Source organism: Bos taurus, chromosome 8 (assembly GCF_002263795.3).
Source record: "Bos taurus isolate L1 Dominette 01449 registration number 42190680 breed Hereford chromosome 8, ARS-UCD2.0, whole genome shotgun sequence".
Classification (NCBI taxonomy): domain Eukaryota; kingdom Metazoa; phylum Chordata; class Mammalia; order Artiodactyla; family Bovidae; genus Bos; species Bos taurus.
Genome location: NC_037335.1, coordinates 38,482,434 through 38,506,983, shown reverse-complemented (window position 1 = coordinate 38,506,983; position 24,550 = coordinate 38,482,434). Strand labels below are relative to the sequence as shown.

Below are 24,550 nucleotides of genomic sequence, written 5' to 3'. Positions count from 1 at the left end.
TTCACTAATACAATTTCTAATCAATCTTTTAACTACTCAAAAGAATCTGTGTTTAGACAGTTTAGAACATCTCCTGCCTCTCACAGTTGGGAGGCTCTGAACAATCACATGTGGCCGGAAAAACCTATTCAGGCAGGCTAGAGGATTTCCAAAGGAGTTTGTAGGTTAAACACTGTCACACCCAGGAATTATTAACTGGAGCTGTAAGCTAACTTTTTTCAGAGAGGTAGTGGGGGACAGCCCCCCATAAAGTCTGAGGTGTAGGTGAAAGCACAAAGCAGAAAGTAGGCAGACTCTGGTTTTGGGGGTAGATTGCTCGAGAATTTCCAGGGAGACTCCTGAGGCTTGATCCCGCCTTTGCGTATGCCAAGCCTCCTTCCTCATGACCTTTGTCATGGGCGGAGTTCCTCACGCTGGCTACCGGCAGTGATAGAATTCCAGTTGAGCTATTCCAGATCCTGAAAAGTGCTGCACTCAATATGCAATATGCACTCAATATGCAATATGCCGGCTCCCGGCATCTCCCCCTTTTTTATTTCTTAAAACAGCCAGATGCAGCTCAGTCGCGAGCTTTTGAATGTTCTGCCGAAGAATCCTGACAATACAAGGAAGAATGATTATGAGAAGCAAAATTAGAACTAAAGATATTAGACAGAATGTTTTTTTTCCAGAAATAAAGTTAGAGAAGGTGTGAAATAAGTCATTAGCTGCTCCAGCGGTGGTAAAATCCAGTCGACAGTGTTCCAGGGTCTGTATTTGATTTTGAACTTTCCCTAAGTGCAGGCCAATGTCAGAGCTGTTCCAAACACCTGAGATACGATTTGTAATTTTTTTCCATTTATAATCTGTCTCGTTTACCTTTAAAGGTGTCACGCATATCCACCAGTAATCAGCGTGGCAAGACAGAGCCATTTTCACTTTTAAAGCCTGTAACTCAGCCCCAATATGCATTATTGCCTCTTCTAAGGCGTCTACTCTCATCTCCAATTTTCTATCTATAACTTCCTACGTTGCTAGAGTTAAAGAAACATTTTTAGACATGGTATCAACATATTGGGCAGTATGCACTTGTTGAGTCAATGATATTGCTGCCACAGTAACAGAAGTAATTGCTGCTATTAAAGCTGATATTCCTAAAATAAGTAAAGCCCACAAATCGTCGTGATCACATTAAATCTTGTAGTTGTTGTAACATAGCAAGACTATAGTTATATCAATAAGTGGTTACATCATAAGGTGGACATTGTAACACTACCAAAGAGCAAACATTATATTGAGGGTTTAAACAAAATGAGAGCATGCATTGTTCACAAGTCACTACATTGGGTCCACCAGTGAAAGTCACATGTACATTAAGTTTTCCAGAACCATTGGTAAAGAGAAAAACATAAGGAGAGGGTAGACAAGCCAAAACAGAATAAGTAGAATTATTTTCTGGTTGGAGTTCGCGCTGCAGCAGCCCCATCGGTCGTGCCAGGATCTCAATGTTTATATTGCCTCCCCTTCTGGCGGGCTTCTCTTTTGTGATCGAAGCAATGGGGGAACTGGATGTCTGGGGGTCTGCAACATGGCGAATCAACCTGTCTTGGATCTAAATTGGAGAATCTGCATCCTGTGGAAAAATACAAGCACATCCTCGACCGCTAGTTAATAATGGGTCAGGACCCTTCCATTGTCCTGAGAGGAGGTCCTTCCATTTGACTAATGGTTTTGCATTTAATTGCTCCAGGCATCAATGACGAAGCGTTGCAGTAGTTCCAGCCAGATAGGTATTTAGAATATTTATTACGAAAAGAGCATGTTGCAAGATTTGATGGGGAGAACTATACTTAAACTCCCCTTCTTTTAGTTTTTGAATTTGGATTTTTAATGTTTGATGCGCTCTTTCAACAATGGTCTGTCCCTGGGGATTATAAGGGATGACAGTATTATGTTTAATTTGAAACTTTATACAAAATTCTTGAAAAGACTTAGACGCAGGAGCATTGTCAGTTTTCAGAGCTTTTAGCAGGCTCAAATATGAAAAACAAGTAAAGAGATGTTGTATTACATCTTTAATTGCTTCCCCTGTATGAGCAGTTGCAATAATAACATGAGAAAAGGTGTCTACAGTTAAAGAACAAAGGACAGTTTTCCAAATGAAAAGACATGAGTTACATCCATTTGCCAGAGTACGTTAGGTTTGAGACCGCGAGTATTAACTCCCATAGGTAGACTATTATAAACAGTGGGGCAATATAAGCAAGAACACACAATCTCTTGAGCAGCCTCTCTGGGAATTTGGAATTGATATCTTAAGGCAGTAGCATATTGACGATAAAGTAAGTGAGAGGCTCTGGCCTCCTCAATCACAGTAGCCACTGTATTTCAGGTTAACAAGTCAGCCAAATCATTAAAGGCATTTTAAGGGCCGGGCAATCTGGAATGAGCCCGAATGTGTCCAATGAAAAATATTTTATTTCTTTTCCGAATTTGTTGCTGTAATTTAGTTAACAAATGAAATATGGTAGTTTTATTTTCAGGCAAAACCGCAGTTTCAATGTGTGGAAACAACCTGACAATATACTGAGAATCAGAATAAAGGTTAAATTCCTCATCTGCAAACATAGCAAAAGCCTCTATGACTGCTGTTATTTCAGCTCTTTGAGCTGAAGTTTCCTGTGTTTTTAAAACCTTTTGGTGATTTTTAGTAACTATGGAGGCTTTACCGTTTGCTGACCCATCAGTAAAAACTATTTGAGCATTTGGAATAGGAGATTGTTTACATCTGACAGAAAAAATAACTGGATGTCTGGATATAAAATTCAGCAAAACATGTGAGGGTAAATGATGCAAAATTTTGACCAAAATGGTTTCCTATAGCAATCTGCCAATTTTTATCAAACATTAGAAGAGCAACAAGTTGTTCCTTATTATATGGAATTACAATTTCTGATGGCTCTTTACCAAATAATTTAATGTTCCGCTTTTTTCCTTTAATATCAAAGTAGCTATCAATCCCGGATAAGAAGCCACTACCTTTTTAGTTTGAGCGGGAAGATGGACCCACTCTAGGGGGCTGTTTTGCTATAAAACCAATTTTTTGTCTGGCCACCCCAATTACACCTATGGGGGTTTTATTGCAAAGGAATTATCAAGCAGTTGTCAATTTAATTTTTAAAATTTTTTAAAATTTACATTTTAACAACATAAATTTAGAGATATGTTAATTTAGGTCTAATGTTTAGTTTAGGTCTCTATAAATTTAAATAAATGTATAACCTCCTTATCTCATTTTGGTATACAGATATACCTAAATGCAAAATGTATTTATATATGGCAACAAGTATAAACTTATTGACATACAATATATATAAATCAATATACTTGAATTAATCTTATAATTAATATATCAATTCATACATATTACAGCAATACAACACACACACAGCCAATACCAACCAACACAAACCAATGTACTGTAATAATACATGTCACACATATATAATTATACAGCATACAGAACATATATCATCACAGCACATCAATCCATACCAATTAATATCAGCCACACACATTATATTACTGCAATATATATTATACAGTATATATATAATATGCATATATAGTATACATACTAATTTGTATACAAATTAAGTATAGATCTATAAATAGAATTAGGTATACCTTTATTATATCTTATTTATACCCATATCTAATTAGGCAAACTGTAGTTAGGCAAATATATTTATATTACGTATTTATAACAATATATAAAGTATTGTTAATTGTACCACCTGTTGATAACTAAGAAATTGAGAAAACCCTTCTCTGAGTATCTCCTATTTGAGACAGCACGTCCCTCCCCCATAGGGTAAAGGGGAGCGTAGGAACTACATACGGTTGGAAAGTTCCACAGGTATCTTCAAACTGCCAATCTAACATTTTTGAACTTTTAACTACTGTGGGGGCTTGAGGGCAAATGAAACAAAATTTGACCCCTGAAATCTATCAGGGCAACTTGCCAATTATCACTATTTTATAAAAGACTTGCAGTTGATCCTTATTGAGTGAAATTATTATATTTGCTACTTCTTTTCTAAAAAGTTCCACACTTCTTTTTTCCTCCTTTTATAATTAATTGTGCCACCAAGCTGGGATAAGATAAAACTATTTTTCTTGGGATCACTGGTAGATGGAACCAATGGGCCTTTTTGTCACAATCACCCTGTAGGTGTATGTTTTATGGCAAGAATAATTTAATTTCATCTTTTGGTAATATTAATCCTAATTAACTGATCATTTAAAGTCTCATCTACTTTAACAAGAGCCGTCTGTCTTATTAGTCAACTTTCTCTTAGAACTGGAATTAGGATCGCTTTTTAAGCAATTAAACAAAGGCTTTAAATCTGCAGTAGTCAGTTTTAAATGTGGGCATATCCAATTAATGTCCCCTAATAATTTTTGGAAATCATTTAAAGTTAGTAAACAATCTCTCCGCAGCTTCAAAGGGGCATTATCAGTTTTTTAAAACTTTTGGCCGACCTAAATATGAGAAGTAAGTAAAGAGGTGTTGCACAACATGTTTATAAGCTTTTCCAGTTATCGTTTTGTAACCTAAATCTGATCTATAGCTTTTTAGATGACAAGCAACCATCTAATCTTTGCTTGAATACTTCCAACAACAGGAAACTCACTACTCTTCAAGGTTTTAAACTCTCCCTCACCTTTTTCTCTACAGCATTCCCACCCCACATACCAGTTTTTCTAATCTCAACTCATTTTCAGTAGTATGTGTTGGCCAGGAGCTGGGTCAGTCTTTCCCAGCAATGTTAAGAGACGTCTGTTCCTGTGTCTAATAGCCCTGACATTTTATTTTCTTGAATTAAAAGATTTTTTAAAGGCCTTGGAGCTGTACTTTCCTGCACCCAAAAGGCTAGATCACTAGATCTAAATACTCTGTGGCTCTTAGCTTGAGAAGTCAAGTTTTTCTTGTCTGATACTAAGGTAAAAGCAAAAACTGTGTTATTCTTTGACCTTTATTAATTTGCACAGTTTTGGTAGGCAGCGAGATCAAAACTTTAATTTCTCCAGTATAATCAGAATCTACACCATACACCACCCAAATTCCTTGAAAAGAAAGCGAGCTACACCCTAGCACAAGTCCTACAATGCCCTCAGGCAGGGGGCCAGCCACTCCCATTGGAATCGTATCAGGGGTTAATATTTTTGCTAAATCCCTTTACTGTCCGCTTTTTTCTTAGCCTGGGTGAGACCCCCCTGAGGTAGGGTTTTCTCCAAGGAGCACGCTCTGCATATTGTGCACGCAGTCTGTTTTAAAATCTCCACTGTTCAAAAAACTTATCTTCCTCAGGCTTAGGCAACACTTTGAGAGGCTTTGGGGGCAAAGTGGGGAACTCTTGGGCCCTGAAAGGCGCAAACGGAGGCGGCAGCGATCGCCTTAAATCAGAAAGTGGTGGATACTTTTTTTTTTTTTTTAAGATTTGCGCAGGGGGGGTGGGGGGGGAGGGGGAGCTCGCCAGGGCACCTGGTCACAGCGTCTCTTACAGTCTCTCTCTCTCTTCCTCTCTTCCTGCTTTTCTCACTTTTCTCTCCCCCTTCCTTTTTCGCTACCCTTCTCTTTCCTTCGTTTCTTTCCCTTTACCCTCTTCTCTTCCCTAATTTTTTTTTTTATCTTTTTCTCTGTATCTCCTTTTTCAACTTCCTTTCTCTATCTTGCTGCGTTCCCTGATTCCTTCCTTCTCCGTTCTTCTCCTTTTCACTCTTTAGCTCTTTCTCTATCTTTAGATCTTTCTCTATTTTCTTTCCTTTTTTCTTTTTCAGTTTTTTTTGTTTGTTTGTTTGTTTTTCTTTTTTTTTGCTTGGGTGAGGCCCCCCTGAGGGGGTTTTCTGCAAGGAGCAGGCTCTGTATATTGTGTATTTTTTAAAAGCTCCTTTGTTTAAGAGAAATCTTTTTTATCTTTTTCAGCTTTAGGCAATGCTCTGGGAGACTTTGGATGTAAACTGGGGAATTTTTAGGCCCTGGGAGGTGCAAGCGGAGGTGGAGTAGTCGCCTTAAATCAGAAATTGTTGGATAAATTTTAAAGGTTTGTGTAGAGGGGGAGGGGGCTCTCCAGGGCGCCCGGCCGCAGCGTCCTGTAAGCCCTCTCCTTCCTCCGGAGGTAGAGCACAGTCTCCCTCCTTTTCTTCGTCAATGGCAGAAAATATGATCTGCGCAGAAGGTGGAGACCCACTACCATCCACCGCTATAGCCTCTCCCATAGACTATCCCACAGCCTCATGACGAGGGTCCAGAACATTTTTAATCATATTTATAGGATAAGCTTTTAGTTGTTTTTTACCTTCACCCAAGTATCTAAATTAACAGTAGCCTCTTTAACAGTTTCAAGATTACTTGTATAAAGAGTTGCCATTCTTAGTTTCAGTGTTACCCATGTCAGAAAATTAAGTATAATAGAAGATAAAGCTTTTAGCTTTTAAAAGATCAGGCTCTTCTTTGGCCTTTTAACTTCAGAAAACCGTTTTCTTTCTCTAAGTCTAACTCTTTAACACTTTCAACACTTCCCACTCCTCTCGCCCTGTCTATCCTACAGGGGGGTCCGCGGCACCCTTGAGTGGGGTCCTAGCCGTCCCGAACACTGGAAGAACAATAGGGCTGGTGACCCAGATTGTTCCGGGGGAGGAACAGTAGGCTGATGGCCCAAACTGTTCCAAGGGAGGAGCAGTAGGGCTGGTCACCCAAACTGCTCCGTGGGGGAACAAGAGGGTTGGTCACCCAGTTGTTTCGAGAACGGGGAGCAATAGGGCTGATGGCTCTGATTGCTTTGGGGAGCTTACCTTCGAAAGTCCCTGTTTCGGGCGCCACCTGCCGGGGACCAGCCCCGGCTGAACCAGGGTATTCGAAGGAGAGACGGCGTAGGCGAAGATCAGGAAACAATTGCTTAATTAAATGTTAATTAAGGATATAAAGAGTAATAGAATGAGGATAGCTCAGTAGGAAAATTCAGTGAAGAAAAGAGGCTGAAATAAGGATAGCTCAGTGAGGAAATTCAGTGGAGAAAAGAGGCTGAATAATTCAGCCAGAAGGTAAGAGAAAGAACGACATGGTGAGACCAAGTTTCGGTGAACAAGGCCCGCACTTTATTTTTCAAAGTAGTTTTTATACCTTAAGTTATGCACAGAGGATAATGGGGGAAGGGGTAGAGTCTTGCAGCAAACCAGGCTTTCTTCCTGCAAACTTATCATATGCAAAAGCTTAGGTGATTTGCATCATCTTCTGGCCCGGAGGCCTGTTAACATTTTAAGACCTTTTCTTCAGAAAACTTATTTTTCTCTAAAGGTGATTGGTCAGGAGCCACCCTCCAAAAGCATTAGATAAAGTTGCATTCGTACAGCGCAAAGGTGTGGTGGGCTACAAAAAGAATTAACTCAAGGGTCCCAGGTTACAAACATTAAAGCTACTATTTACACCAATTATATTAACCAATACACTGCCAGGGACACAGCAGGTAAGGGATATGGAAACTTAGCAGCAAACATTGGCCCAACAAGTGAAAATCCCTTCACTAATACAATTTCTAATCAATCTTTTAACTACTCAAAAGAATCTGTGTTTAGACAGTTTAGAACATCTCCTGCCTCTCACAGTTGGGAGGCTCTGAACAATCACATGTGGCCGGAAAAACCTATTCAGGCAGGCTAGAGGATTTCCAAAGGAGTTTGTAGGTTAAACACTGTCACACCCAGGAATTATTAACTGGAGCTGTAAGCTAACTTTTTTCAGAGAGGTAGTGGGGGACAGCCCCCCGTAAAGTCAGAGGTGTAGGTGAAAGCACAAAGCAGAAAGTAGGCAGACTCTGGTTTTGGGGGTAGATTGCTCGAGAATTTCCAGGGAGACTCCTGAGGCTTGATCCCGCCTTTGCGTATGCCAAGCCTCCTTCCTCATGACCTTTGTCATGGGCGGAGTTCCTCACGCTGGCTACCGGCAGTGATAGAATTCCAGTTGAGCTATTCCAGATCCTGAAAAGTGCTGCATTCAATATGCAATATGCACTCAATATGCAATATGCCGGCTCCCGGCACCCTTAAATGTAAGAGTCTCCACAGTCCCATCTAGACACAGCTTTCTCTTCCTGCTCCACACTCAGCTGAGCCAATCTCACTTTGCTCCCACATAATTAACAGTTATGCTTTCACAAATGAACAAATCCACATGGCTAAGTCTGGCCTTCTCAACCCACAACCCAGCTCCAGCTCCCTGCTGAAATTTCCATATAATTGTTCCTTAAATTTGAGATACCATTTGCCCTATATTACTCATTACTTGTTCCTGTCAATGAAACTCTTCACATGAGTTTCCTAACCAGACCACTGGCACCAATTTCACTTCCCTTTGCCTTCCCTTCCCCTGTCCAGAGCTGATATACCCACATCCAAAAAGAGCTATGGAGGCTCTGTGGCAGATACAACACTGAACTGCGAATGAACTTTGGTTCTAATCCTGACTCAGCCACTAAAGAGCTATGTGACAATGGAAGTAGGACCAGGGATCTCTGGAGCCCTTTCTCATTCAACATTCAAGGACTTATGAAATATGCCTGAAGCACTAATCACCTTCATCCCTGCCTGACTAGTCTCACTGACACTGCCCTAGCTCTATTCTCACTGCTTTTTGCCTGGGTTATTTAATTGGCCTCCTAACTGCCGTTCTTTCCTTTCTTCTAGTCCTTCATACAGCCATAAAATTACATTCATAAAACACATCTTTGATATTTCTCACTTGCTTAAAAAACTTAAAAAAGATTCTTGTTAGCTACAGAGTAAAACTCAAACTCCTTACCATTATATTCGCAGCTCCCTGCATTCTACTCCCCACATAACGTATGAAGCCTCACTTTATCTAAATTGGATTACAAAGGTGTTTGGGATAAACATTTGGGGAAAAAAAAAATCCCTAAATTACTCTTTATACTAGACGTAATAAGTGATTAAAGATTGAAATATTAAATAGTAAAGAATAAAACTTTTAGAAAGTGGCATGATAAATTAATTTATAATCTTTGAGGAGGCGGCATCTTCAAAGCAGGACACAAAATCCAGAAGTTATAGGAGGAAAAGTTGATTAAAATTTACCATGTAACATGGGTGTACCTATGCCTGATTCTTGTTGATGTTTAACAGAAAACCACAAAATTCTGTAAAGCAACTATCCTTCAATTAAAAAATAAATAAATTGGCAAAAAATCAATCAAACATGAGTAAACCTACGGTTGATTATCTTGATGTTTGCTAGAAACCAGTGCAACACTGTAAAGCAATTATCCTTCAATTAAAAATAAAGTTTTTAAATATCTTTAAAAAATTTACCACATAATACTTGAAAATTTTTGTCAAAAAAATTTAAATGCAATTAATAAAGTAATAATTGGTACTGGGGAAATTTTTTCACAGACAACAATTTCACCTCTTAATTTACAAAGAGTCCACGTAAGTCATTAATTTACAGACACTGACAACAAATATGTTTTTTAAAAAAAATGTTAAATCTCACTAAATAATTAAAGAAACAAAATTCAAAACATGAGCTATTTCCCACTCTTTAGAAAGCAAACATTTTAAAGGTGAGGACTTCCCCTACCCCCACTGGACTCCTGATGCTAAGGCAATGGAGAAAGGGCACACACTTGAATTGCTGAAATTATAAATCAGTACAAACTTTTTGAAGTCAGTTGGATAATATCTATCAAAATATAAGATGCTTATACAGTTTGATCCAGAAATCTTGCTACAAGGAATGTATGCTACCAATGAACTTACAAAGGCTTACCAGAATCACAACACAAAAACACACACACACATAGACCTGTCAGTTACAACACTGGTTATAGCAGAAAAGAAGAAAAGGGAAAAACTGGAAACAGCCAAAGAATTAATCAATACAAGATTGCTTATAGTATATTTATATGATTATGTATATTTGTTCTTGTGGTCCTTTAATGGACCGGAACCTGGTGGTCCGGAGTCGACGATAAGAAAGTGAAAGAGAGAGAGAGAGAGAGAGAGAAAGACAGACACGGGGACCCAAGCTCTGATGGAGCAAGGGTGCTTTATTAGCAGAAATGCATGCTTATATATCTTTACAACAGACTGGTTCCAAATAGGAAAAGGAGTACATCAAGGCTTTATATTGTCACCCTGCTTATTTAACTTATATGCAGAGTACATCATGAGAAATGCTGGGCTGGAAGAAGCACAAGCTGGAATCAAGATTGCTGGGAGAAATATCAATAACCTCAGATATGCAGATGACACCACCCTTATGGCAGAAAGTAAAGAGGAACTAAAAAGCCTCTTGATGAAAGTGAAAGAGGAGAGTGAAAAAGTTGACTTAAAGCTCAACATTCAGAAAACGAAGATCATGGCATCTGGTCCCATCACTTCATGGCAAATAGATGGGGAAACAGTGGAAACAGTATCAGGCTTTATTTTGGGGGGCTCCAAAATCACTGCAGATGGTGCCTGCAGCCATGAAATTAAAAGATGCTTACTCCTTGGAAGGAAAGTTATGACCAACCTAGATAGCATATTCAAAAGCAGAGACATTACTTTGCCAACAAAGGTCCATCTAGTCAAGGCTATGGTTTTTCTAGTATGGATGTGAGAGTTGGACTGTGAAGAAAGCTGAGCGCCGAAGAATTGATGGTTTTGAAGTATGGTGTTGGAGAAGACTCTTGAGAGTCCCTTGGACTGCAAGGAGATCCAACCAGTCCATTCTGAAGGAGATCAGTCCTGGGTGTTCTTTGGAAGGAATGATGCTAAAGCTGAAACCCTAGTACTTTGGCCACCTCATGCGAAGAGTTGACTCACTGGATAAGACTCTGATCCTGGGAGGGATTGGGGACAGGAGGAAAAGGGGACAACAAAGGATGAGATGGCTGGATGGCATCACTGACTCGATGGACGTGAGTCTCAGTGAACTCCGGGAGTTGGTGATGGACAAGGAGGCCTGGCGTGCTGTGATTAATGGGGTCGCAGAGAGCTGGACACAACTGAGCGACTGAACTGAACTGAACTGAAGATGATTACTCAGCTATTACACAGGATGAAATTTTATCAATAGCCACAATATGGATAGTCTAATACATACAAGGTCGCTGACGCTGCAGTCACTGCATGTCTCATCCTATGACTTCAGTCCTGAGAACTGTGTGCAGCTCTACTCGTTCTCCAAATAGGAACCAATAAGGAACAGAAAATCCTTGAGAAATAGAAAACAGCATGCAGGAATCGGTCTGTTAAATGACAATTTGTAATGCTTCCTGTAAAAAGAATTATTCTGACATGTAGAAATGTCATGTTTATGCTTATGATGCGTGTTAACTGTATAATGAAAAAGCTTACAAAATAACATTAGCAGTATGATTCTACTTTTTATTAATATATATATATAGTACTTATTCACTGAAAAAAAGAATGTTAGGATCCACAGTATACATGCTTTCCTGTCATTTACACATTTTCTAAGTGTACATATATCATTTTTATAACCAGAAAAAGATTACTTGAAAAGTTCTCAACTCTGTAGGAAAGAGAAAGGCAATTAAATAATCTGGGTCCTTATATGCTCTACAGTGAGTAACAAACAGTATGCAGAGTCCAAATGATAGAGGTTTTATCAAAGTTAATGATTAACTGAGTATAACTCATTGAAAGTGCTATGGCTAAAATAATCTAAAAAAAGCTTTGTTTAGGATTTAGTTATGGGAATGAGAATGCATTCCCACCCATTCTAACCCATTCAACTGGCTCTGTTAGGATTGCCTCATTCATCTAATGCTGTCACCCAACGTTGCCTAATCCAAGAGTGTGTATATATAACTGGAGTTGGAATATAACTGCATCAACTACTACCAAGTGTGGACAACAGGAAGCCTCATCATTTGAGACCAGCCCTTCACATTTATAACTTAGGTGGGTATCATAACCAGTATGCGAGAATATGTGCCATATATTATTGGAAAGAGCAGCTCAAAAGAACCAGTAGCATTTACAATGCCATACTCTGATATTTCTGATTTTAAAATAAGAGAATAAACAGTAAATTTTTAAGTGTAAAATTTTTTTTAAGTGATTGTATTTTTTAAGGTAAAAGATTTGTAGGTTGTTTAAAGAAAATGTTTTGTCTTTCAGACAAAGATTAGAAAATATTTCCTGTTTTTGACTTATTGCATGCTCCTTAAAAAGCAGTTGACCTTTTCTGTGTCCGTGACTCCATTTTAAATGTTATATTTCATTTTCTTATCTATCTTACATGAATCCGCAGGCTAATACTGGTTTAGAACAGAGTTCCTCCAAGTGTGTTCTCTCAAACTAACCATGGGAATGTTAACAGAGTGAGTTGAGGAGATTATTCGAGATCAAATAATCACTGAAAATAATTAGTTAAACAAAAGTATCCAAATTCTACAGTGAGGGAATGTTAGCACCTTTACTATGCTAATATGAATTCTGACTTTCCTAAGAAGTGGAATATAGACTGAAATATTTCCCAGATTTATTTGAAAATACAACTTTTAAAAATGTCTATCCAAGAGATCTTTTTTCTAGGACATAAGGATTCTTGGATAAAAGAGAGAAACAAATCCTGCAATGTAATCTTCATGTTATCAGTAAAATATTACCTGAACACCTACTGTGTGCAGGGTACTATTTGAACTATTTTCTGTACAATTTAAAATTTAACACAATAAAGCTACCAAAATGCACTATCCCACATTATGGTTAGAAATTAAATATCATATTCTGAAATTTATTATTTAAAAGAATTTGGACAATTGCTTGAGCATTTGAAGCTGAATTCTCATTTCTGCTTACTTTCTTTCTACATTTGGAGGGAGAAGAGAATAGCCAGGGTCAGGAAGCTCTGGCATAAAGATGGAAATCACGAGATTAGATTCTAGTCCTGGTTCTGCTTCTGTGAACCTGGGCGAGGCACTTAACCTTTCAGTCCTAGCCTACTCAACTAGAGTTGGGAGGGTGGGGTGCTCAGTAAATGATGTCTAAGTTTCTCTGCTTCTTATCTTCAACTGTTCTTGATCAATAAAGGTGGCAGAATCAGAAGAAGAAGGTAAGGATTGATGCGAGTCCCTCATGCTCTTTGAGGATAATATTTACTCCCATGGATGATACATTCATTTCTAGGGGCAGAATAGGGAATCTCAATTATGCTATCATTGAAGGATTTTGCTCATCAGACAGGCTGTAAATAGAATGGCTTTATGTAAGATTCTAGTTCCATTTAAACAAGAAAATTTGGAATTTCAGCCTACTGGGGACTTGGCAAGGGACAAAAGTAAAGGTGCAGGAAGTTTATTTTCCAATGAGTCCTCTAACCCAGGAACTCAATGTTCCTCCTTTACTCTGCTAGAAGAACTGGTCCTAATGAAGTTTATAAGAGATTTAAATAATAACCACTCTTGGGATAATTTGGACTCAATTTCTTTAAAATCTAGCACAAAGAAAGCAATGCTTACTAAAAGAAGTATTAACTATTATAGAACTTCAGGTAATATTAGAGAAAGTTTAAGACTGGAGGAGCAATCTTGCTCCCTCCACAAACCACAGCAACAGTGCCTTACCTTGACCATGAAGCCTGGTTGCAGTACCCTACTGAAAGAACACATGAAAGTGAAAGTGAAAACGTTAGTTACACAGTCATGTCTGACTCTGTGATCCCACGAACTGTAGCCCACTAGGCTCCTTTGTCCACGGAATTCTCTATGAAAGAATACTGGAGTGAGTAGCCATTCCCTTCTCCAGGGAATCTTCCTGACCTAGGCAAATTATAAGACAACTCCATATTCCTTCAAAATGGTACTATGACCCAGCTTGATAATTAAGGAACAGCATCATTGATGATCCTTGCCTGAATCAAATATTAAATTGGGGGCTGCAAATGGTGATTTTTCTAATTCTATCATTCCTTCCATAATGAATAAATCTTATTCATTCTTAAGAAATGTTATGGACTTGCAGCTTTTTTTTTTTAATAAAATGCTTTATGGTCAATTACCATCATTTTTTCTGATGCTCAAACTATGCCAAATTTGTGCAGCAGGAGACCCTTCAAGGGGACTCCTATGTCCTTTTGACACAATCTCACTAGTTTTTGAATGATTCACTGCTTTCTGGCACAATGACATACTCAGTATTCACTTCTATTATTTCCCAACCCAGATCTAGAATCCTGGTTCCCTTCAGTGGAAAAGGTAGTTAGAAACTAAGATACAGGCACATTGATATTGATAATTCAAATTTAGCACTAGAGGGATTTTCTTTTCTATTTTTATTTTATATTTATATCTCCTTTTCCCTGCAGTGAAAATCCTATAACACCAATACATTGTTCTATTCCATAGTATAGCAAAAAAGTCTCAGAATTTCAAAACCAATATTTCCACTAACAACAAGCCCACAAAGTAAAGTTTAAGATTGGAATTCTTTTCACCCTCTGACAATAGTTCTAGTATGTGTGTGTGTGTGTGTGTGTGTGTGTGTATACAGAATACTATATTCAAATTTTACTGAATTATTTTTCTATGTAGCTTTGTTATCAATTTTACATTGAGTTAGCCACAGTTGTTTCTGTTTGTTTTCAAGTTGAGACAATTGAACTAACATTATACTTTAATTCAACAGAAGCCTGAAAAATGAAGCCTAAAATGAAGTATTCAACCACCAAAATTTCTCCAGCAAAGATGAAATGCTCAGCAGGCAAAGCCTTGGTAAAATCTCCCAAGTTGAGAAGTAAGAACTTAAGTCTTTCTGATTGTTTTACACACTATTGTTTATCTGTTACCAAATCTTTATTATTCCAATGTTTATACATGCAAACTTATTAAAAACTACTAAGATGGCTCATAAGTGTATAATAGAGAAAGCTTTGGTTGTAAAATCAGACTATAAAGGGCCAACTTTTGTTTATTTGATATATCACAGAACAGGAGTGGCTTAGGTGATTTAAACTTGCTAATAGTGATAAATATAATTACAGCCTGTCATATCAATTCCTTCTCTACCCAAACCTACTGCCACTGAATCCCAAAACTTTTCCCAGATCACCTAACAAAAATTTAAACTGACTGACTTTTATTCAACAAACATTTTTTAAGACCTTTGGTATATCAAGTTTTTGTTCTTGACTTCAGATAAGGGAGAGAATAACAAATGAAGGTATTTGAATAATCCAGGCACCAAATAAAGCAGAACTGACCAAATGATGCTCAAGTTTATCTAGTGGCAAACTCAAAGTGTCTGAAATAAGTCGAAGGGCAGATAAAATCAAAAAGTAGCCATATCTTCAAGATGAAAGAATTATTAACATCTTTGATTCTTAAAATTATCTATCCTAGGAAAGAATTATGCAAATTTACACTCATGTTTTTCATTTGAGAGCAGTAACACAAGAGAATTAACAGAGCTCTGGTGTACTGAGAGAAAAAAGAGAATGAAAAATGGTAGTGGGACTCCATATCTTTGTCTTTTGTGCTCCTCTTCATTTCCCTGAACATGTAAGGCTAGAAGAGAAAACAATGTCAGACAGAATATCATTTCTGTCTTCCCTGAGGCTCTGGCCCATTAATGCTCCTCTCTTACAAGTAGGAAGACCAATCTGCTGTGGTTTCTGAATCGCCAGGAAATCACAGCTAAGTTAGTTGTTTTATTTATGTCTGAGTCAAAATGCTCCTTTCAGGAACAGTGACTCATTAGAAGTGACTCTGTGCCCCCAAATTCCCTCTTAGTAAAGAATGCATTTTCTTTGTACCCTAGAAGATGTGGGCTCTCTATAGATGCTGATATGAGGCAGCAGGCTGGGAATATACATCAGAGTCACTGGCATTAATGGAAAATGAAAACGTAACCCATCATTTAAGGGTGCAATGGACCCAACAGCTTATTCATGCCATTTAGAGAAACAATGATTAAGATTATCCCCAAGTCACATTACATAATTTTTATCATTCCTTAGCAGATTTTCCCCTTCCAATAATAACTGGTTCAGTTTAATACTAAAATTGTCATTATTTAAACACTCTTGGCTAAAATTTCAACAGATAAATGTGTGGTATCTGACAGATATGAACTGCTTCTCAAAACTGAAGGTGCAAGAAATGTCACACCTTATTTTGTAAATAAACTGCCCTGAGTACCCAAGCAACAAAGTCCATTTTAATACCTTCTCCTCCCCTGGGCTAGCAGGATCTTACACAGTGGAAAAGCCACAAAACTCAGTACTTAACCTCTACCAGTATCCATACAGTCAGATCCCACATGAGTTCTGGTCAGCACCAGAGCATTTCACCTCTAGTGCCAACACAGTACAGAACTTCAGGAGTTCTGAAGGAAACTAGAGGAAAGCCTCTCCCCAAATGTATCTCCTTTCCAGGAAGCTACTCCTTAGAGTTAGCCCATTCTCCCATACTATCTCCTCTCCCTCATACCCATTAATCCTTTCCCTGCCCTGACAATCCAGTGTCGTTATGGATCTATTCAGAAGTCACAGTAAGGAAGCCTTGGCCCATATCCATCCAACAGAAGTATTTTAGTTGGCCTGAACAGTGTTACTATTGTTTTTCAATTGAGGTAACATATAAAAATTGGGAGATTTTGCATAAAAATCTGAATTACGGCTTCTCAGGAGAAATTTGAAGATCTAGCAACAACTGGGCCCACATATCCCTACATGGCAATAGCTGGAGGCAGAACAGAGTAGGGACCACCCCCTTTAGTTTGGAGCTGTCTATAAGATAATCTTCTGTTACAGTGAAGGGGCTTTAACTTTATCCTGTGGATAGCAGGGAACGACTGAAAATGTTTAATTGGGAAATAACAAGACATTTTTACTTTGGATAGATCATGTTGGTGGTAGTGAAGATAGAGTAAAGAGGAAAGAGAAGAAACAGAGACTGGTCAGAGGTCTACTGCATTCATCTTAGGGGACTGATGATGAGGGCCTGACCTAAGATGACAGAATGCAAAGGAAAAACTAAAATTCAGATACATTCAGAAAATGAAATCAATAAGGCTTAATAACAAACTGAATAAATTGAAGAATGGAGATAGGCGGGGAAATGGATAATTCTCAGCTTTCTGATTTTAAAGTTGGGCAGATAATGGCAGAGAGCAGTACTATTTTTAAAGATGGGGAATTCTTCAGGAATATATTGGGGGTAGAGAAAGATAAAGTTTATTTTTTTTAATTGTAAATGTATTTGCATTTGGGGTAGGTGTAGGTCATCTGGGTCAAGATATCCAGAATTCAGGAGGTTCTACATAGATAGAAATAGGGATGCTTTCAGTTCAGTTGCTCAGTCGTGTCCGACTCTTTGTGACCCCATGAATCACAACACGCCAGGCCTCCCTGTCCATCACCAACTCCCGGAGTTCACTCAAACTCATGTCCATTGAGTCAGTGATGCCATCCAGCCATCTCATCCTCTGTGGTCCCCTTCTCCTCCTGCCCCCAATCCCTCCCAGCAGCAGAGTCTTTTCCAATGAGTCAACTCTTCACATGAGGTGGCCAAAGTATTGGAGTTTAAGCTTCAGCATCAGTCCTTCCAAAGAAATCCCAGGGCTGATCTCCTTCAGAATGGACTGGTTGGATCTCCGTGCAGTCCAAGGGACTCTCAAGAGTCTTCTCCAACATCGCAGTTCAAAACCATCAATTCTTCAGTGCTCAGCTTTCTTCACAGTCCAACTCTCACATCCATACGTGACCACTGGAAAAACCATAGCCTTGACTAGACAGACCTTTGTCGGTAAAGTAATATCTCTGCTTTTCAATATGCTATCTAGGTTGGTCATAACTTTTCTTCCAAGGAGTAAGCGTCTTTTAATTTCATGGCTGCAGTCACCATCTGCAGTGATTTTGGTGTGCCAAAAAACAAAGTCTGACACTGTTTCCACCGTTTCCCATCTATTTGCCATGAAGTGATGGGACCAGATGCCATGATCTTTGTTTTCTGAATGTTGAGCTTTAAGTCAACTTTTTCACTCTCCTCTTTCACTTTCATCAAGAGGCTTTTTAGTTCCTCTTTACTTTCTGCCATAAGGGTGGTGTCATCTGCATATCTGAGGATATTGATATTTCTCCTGGCAATCTTGATTCCAGCTTGTGCTTCTTCCAGCCCAGCGTTTCTCATGATGTACTCTGCATAGAAGTTAAATAAGCAGAGTGACAATATACAGCCTTGACATACTCCTTTTCCTATTTGGAACCAGTCTGTTGTTCCATGTTCAGCTCTAACTGTTGCTTCCTGACCTGCATATAGGTTTCTCAAGAGGCAGGTCAGGTGGTCTGGTATTCCCATGTCTTTCAGAATTGTCCACAGTTTATTGTGATCCACACAGTCAAAGGCTTTGGCATAGTCAATAAAGCAGAAATAGATGTTTTTCTGGAACTCTCTTGCTTTTTCCATGATCCAGCAGATGTTGGCAATTTGGTCTCTGGTTCCTCTGCCTTTTCTAAAACCAGCTTGAACATCTGGAAGTTCACGGTTCATGTATTGCAGAAGCCTGGCTTGGAGAATTTTGAGCATTACTTTACTAGCGTGTGAGATGAGTGCAATTGTGTGGTAGTTTGAGCATTCTTTGGCATTGCCTTTCTTGGGAACTTAAGTCAAAATGCCCCATGGCATCAAAATTTCTGTGCAGAAAAAACAAAAGATACAAAGCTTGGGAGAGAGACCAAAGGTCTACTTACAGTTTGGGGAATCATCAACATATAAAAAGATGATTGAAGTCATTGGAGCAAGCAAGATTGCCCTGAAAGTCTAAACTGAGAAGAAAGACAAAGGACAAAACCTTTAGGAAGACCAACATTTTAGGAGCAAGCAGAGAAGGAAGAACAACAAAGAGACAGAGATGGAGTGATCAGAGGGAAACAAAAAGAATCCAAGAGGAGTGATGATACAACAGTAAGGGAAGAAGGATTCAGAAAGGATGTGGTCCCCAGATCAAATATCACAGACAGGTCAAAGATAGTAAACGGTGAGGGGAGACCTTTGGTGAAATTAGTGCTTGGGGGAAAAAAGAAAGATGAAGTCACTCACTTCGGCAGTTCCTGTCAGCCATGGTCTGGCTCTCTCTGTAGCAGAATTAAAAAAAGATTTCTGGGCCCATTCCCATGACATGCCTGAGGGATTTCATCATGCTGTTGCTATGATAAAATTATAGGTTATGAGAATTTACTTAAAAGCCTTTAAAGACAGTGCCCTCGGATATCAAGCAGGATGGAGACATAGGAAATGGCAACAGTAAGTCTGAAAGGCTTTGACCCTAATGGAACACTCTCTTCAACAGAGTTCTCATAGCCATGCCAGCTTTATGCTTTCCTCTCAAGAACACAACCCTCATACCAGTTTCAGCTACCCCAAACATCAAAGTATACCCTTTTCCAAATTCTCCCATCCTGGAATGTGAAGTCAAGTGGGCCTTAGAAAGCATCACTACGAACAAAGCTAGTGGAGGTGATGGAATTCCAGTTGAGCTATTTCAAATCCTGAAAGATGATGCTGTGAAAGTGCTGCACTCAATATGCCAGCAAATTTGGAAAACTCAGCAGTGGCCACAGGACTGGCAGAGGTCAGTTTTCATTCCAGTCCCAAAGAAAGGCAATGTCAAAGAATGTTCAAACTACTGCACAATTGCACTCATCTCACATGCTAGTAAAGTAATGCTCAAAATTCTCCAAGCCAGGCTTCAGCAATACGTGAAATGCGAACTTCCAGATGTTCAAGCTGGTTTTAGAAAAGGCAGAGAAACCAGAGATCAAACTGCCAACATCTCCTGGATCATGGAAAAAGCAAGAGAGCTCCAGAAAAACATCTATTCCTGCTTTATTGACTATGCCAAAGCCTTTGACTGTGTGGATCACAATAAACTGTGGACAATTCTGAAAGACATGGGAATACCAGACCACCTGACCTGCCTCTTGAGAAACCTATATGCAGGTCAGGAAGCAACAGTTAGAACTGGACATGGAACAACAGACTGGTTCCAAATAGGAAAAGGAGTATGTCAAGGCCATATATTGTCACTCTGCTTATTTAACTTCTATGCAGAGTACATCATGAGAAACGCTGGGCTGGAAGAAGCACAAGCTGGAATCAAGATTGCCAGGAGAAATATCAAAATCCTCAGATATGCAGATGACACCACCCTTATGGCAGAAAGTGAAGAGGAACTAAAAAGCCTCTTGATGAAAATGAAAGAGGAGAGTGAAAAAGTTGACTTAAAGCTCAACATTCAGAAAACAAAGATCATGGCATCTGGTCCCATCACTTCATGGCAAATAGATCGGGAAACAGTGGCAGACTTTATTGTTTTGGGCTCCAAAATCACTGATGGTGATGGCAATTGCAGCCATGAAATTAAAAGACACTTATTCCTTGGAAGGAAAGTTATGACCAACCTAGAGAGCATATTCAAAAGCAGAGATATTACTTTGCCAACAAAGGTCCGTCTAGTCAAGGCTACAGTTTTTCCAGTGGTCATGTATGGATGTGAAAGTTGGACTGTGAAGAAAGCTAAGCACCGAAGAATTGATGGTTTTGAACTGTGGTGTTGGAGAAGACTCTTGAGAGTCCCTTGGACTGCAAAGAGATCCAACCAGTCCATTCTAAAGGAGATCAGTCCTGGGTGTTCATTGGAAGGAATGATGCTGAAGCTGAAACTCCAATACTTTGGCCACCTCATGGGAAGAGTTGACTCATTGGAAAAGACCTTGATGCTGGGAGGGATTGGGGGCAGGAGGAGAAGGGGACGACAGAGGATGAGATGGCTGGATGGCATCACTGACTGGACGGACATGAGTTTGAGTGAACTCCAGGAGTTGGTGATGGACAGGGAGGCCTGGCGTACTGTGATTCATGGGGTTGCAAAGAGTCGGACATGACTGAGTGACTGAACTGAACTGAAAATATTACTTCAAACACAGTCAGCTCCCAAGGAATTATATCTAGATTTTGTCTCACTAGATGCTACTTGCTACACTACTGTCTTCAGCCCCTAATCCTCTTTCACATCCACAATATTTCCTCAGTACTATGACCTTCACTTCTAACTGCCCAAGACCCATATCCTACTCCCCACAGAGTCCACTTCCAATATTGGACATACCTGGCATGGCCCTATGGGACACTACTCATTAAGATAAGCTTATAAGGAATGAACATGTTTAGAGTATCATCTTATGCCTTTTAACTCAGAAAAGACAATGTGATACAATATAGTGTAAGCCATGACAGTTGGATTTTGCTTTTCTATTTTGTAATGCAAGTGCCTGACTTAAGCTTTGATTGCTGAGGCACCTACTTCAAAAATGATCATCTCAAATAAACACACATATAGTCCATGGAATTTTCCAGGCCAGAATACTGGAGTGGGTAGCCTTTCCCTTCTCTGTTGGATCTTCCCAACCCAGTGATCGAACCCAAGTCTCCCACATTGCAGGCAGATTCTTTATCAGCTGAGCCATAAAGGAAGCCCAAGAATACTGGTGTGGGTAGCCTATTCCTTCCCCAGTGGATCTTTCTGACCCAGGAATCAAACCGGGGTCTCCTGCATTGCAGGCAGATTCTTTACCAACTGAGCTACCAGAGAAGCCCAAATATACACAGCCAGTCACAAAACTAGATAAAGATCAGAAGATCTTGGTTGATTTCCATAACTGACAGTTTGGACTACTTGCTTTTTTTTTTTTTTCCTACTCTTCCCATGCTTTAAATTCCTGCTTGTATATTTTAAATTCACCAATAAACAGTGAGCTCTCACTATCCTAGGATCACACACTCAATCCCAATAAAAAGCAGAACCTCAGGCCCATGCACTCTCTCTACCTGTGACCTCTCTGTGTGGTCCCAGATATGCAGTGTAATTTCCAAATCCTATAATTATAGTCAGAGCTATGGGTTTTCCAATAGTCATGTATGGATGTGAGAATTAGACCATAAGGAAGGCTGAGTGCCAAAGAATTGATGCTTTTAAACTGTGACGTTGGAGGAGACTCTTAAGAGTCCCTTGGACTGCAAGAAGATCAAACCAGTCAATCCTAAAGGAAATCAACCCTGAATATTCATTGGAAGAACTGATGCTGAAGCTGAAATTCCAAGATTTTGGCCACCTGATGTGAAGAACTGACTCATTGAAAAAGGCCCTGATGCTGGGGAAGATTGTAGGCAGGAAGAAAAGGGGATGACAGAGGATGAGATGGTTGAATGGCATCACTGACTCAATGGACTTGAGTTTGAACAAACTCTGGGAGATGGTGAAGGACAGGGAAGCCTGGTGTGCTGCAGTCCATGGGGTTACAAAGAGTCGGACACAACTGAGTGACTAAACAACAACAACAAATAATTAACCTTTATTTCTTCAATTTCCTGGTGGTTATTGCTGAAGGGCATTTTGCAATCATAATAAGAACATTAAGGGCCAGTCCAAATCCAACATTGGTTATTATTAACAGGCTAAGATCAGCACAAAACATACAATTTATAACATATTGTATTAAATTATTGTCAGGAGACCAAGTTCAGGGTTGACTCTGGCACAGCTTTGTAAATTATCTTTGCCTTAAATACATGTAAAATACCACAGTTGACATATCTAAAGTTATAAAGGAATATTAGGAATTTCCAGGGCAAATGAGTACGATTAAATGGCCTTACCCTGTTCAAACAGTTGAAGACACCTAAAGGTAGATGTTCATCCGAATTGGAGGCAAGATATAGAAAAGTCAAACCAGTAACTAACAAAAGTTTATTCCACTTAATTTTGATAATCATATTAGGAAGGCAAATCTACAGAATTTAAAAAAAGATCATAGGATATATCTGAAAATCACAAGTAATTATTTTCATTTTCTGAATTACTGTCAATTATTGAATTTGGCTATATTGTATAAATTTCTTGATAATTCATTGGCTATAATTTTTTTTTTGAATCTTGTAGCATTTATTTCAGTCATTAAAAGATGCAGTAAATGGAAACTACACTGATTTACATTAGGCATGCACCTCGACCTGATACTGCTGTTAGTTTCTGACTGGCCCAAATCTTAATTTTTTTCATTGAGGCACATCATTAAAATTTTTTGAACCCTGATACACAGGGTAAGTTAACTTCTTCCTTGTTGCAGTTTAGTATGAAAATTATGTTCACTGGCTAGATTCCTTTAACTAAAGGCCTCTAGACTCTCAGGCAACCTGTACTAGCTCGAGATCATATGTCATATAGATATTTAAGTGAATCATGGTATAAGGGAGACAGAGAATCTAGAAAGTTGAAATATATTTTTTCCAGCACTGATAATTAAACACTGGATAAGGAGGCCTACAGTTGAGTACCAAATTACTCTTCCCCTACTGCTGCCATTTCTGAGAGACACAAAGATGTATACTGATCTCCCCCAAAATCTGAAATGAATCCACACAAATAACAGATTATTACCTATCCGGTCCCAGTATCAAATTATAGAGCAATTCCACCATTAAAATTATAGGAAGCAGTTAATGGGACTACAAGAAAAGCATCATCCCACAAACAGTAATATGCATCTAGTAGAGTTTTTCATTCATCTGTCAATTGTTTCACAAGATTAGCATTATAAAAACACAACCCCAAATACATCTGACCCTCAAATCCCCCACATCAAAAATTGGTCTTTGTTCATTCTCAGATGACAGGATGTCCCAAGAGTGACAAAGGTGGGGGCCAACTCCCCCATAGCCTTTTCTTCAACTACCCCATCAACTGCTCTTCATCTCTTGAACTACCTTCCTTTTCCAAAGAGGTAATGCTGAGGTCAGTCAGAAAGGCTTTCTGAGAAGACTGGCTTGGATTTCTGAGTCTGTTCCAGTCGATTCAAGATGAATTGGCTTGTGTCAATGAAGCGCTCAACGCAGTTCAAAAACAGGCCTCAGCCCGACTGTCCAACTTTGGCCCAGGCTTGTCCATGCACTTTTCCCAACAAAGTTCCGTCATCTGGTGCACCAGCTGCTGGAAGCGCTGCTTCTGTGTCTCCACCTCAATGAAAGGTCGAAAGCAGCTGCGGGTCTACCGAGCCCAAACCCGCCGCGGAGCAAGACGAGGAGGAATCCATCCCACCGCGGTCACACGTGCGGAGACCAACTCCACACCAACTCACCGACCTTCACGTGTCTCCGCGGTGGAACCGGAACCACCCATTGGCTATAATTTTGAAAATCGAGATCTTATCACCTAGGTGTTATCACTTTCTTTTCTATTTGACTTTTAAAGGCTTTTTTAAAAATGATTTTCAAGTGGCAAGTTTAATTTTTATTTGAAATTTTAATTTTTATTTGGATAAATTAAATAAGAATTAATGAATAACTGATTTTTTTTACTTCAACTGATTTAATTTCAGTTTGTGTTTTGTTAGTCTCTAAAATTGCAATATAGCATTTTCTTAGATGGAGTAGATGGAGGTATAGCTTTGATATTAGACACACTTGAGTCACAACTTCTCATCAGA

The 24,550-nt window shown here is 39.1% G+C and overlaps 1 protein-coding gene and 1 pseudogene across 5 annotated transcripts in view; one reads left to right on the top strand and one right to left on the bottom strand.

Moving 5' to 3' along the window:
- The window catches only part of IL33 (interleukin 33), a 128,665-nt gene that overhangs the window by 94,139 nt on the left and 9,976 nt on the right, over window positions 1–24,550 (top strand). For all 5 annotated transcript variants that reach the window (XM_059888984.1, XM_059888985.1, NM_001075297.1 and 2 more), the window contains 2 exon segments: window positions 11,815–11,970; window positions 14,698–14,805. In XM_059888984.1, coding sequence (XP_059744967.1) covers window positions 14,709–14,805 — 97 coding nt within the window. In that variant the 5' untranslated portion in view covers window positions 11,815–11,970; window positions 14,698–14,708.
- LOC101902527 (mitochondrial import inner membrane translocase subunit Tim8 A-like) lies at window positions 22,987–24,214 on the bottom strand (annotated as a pseudogene).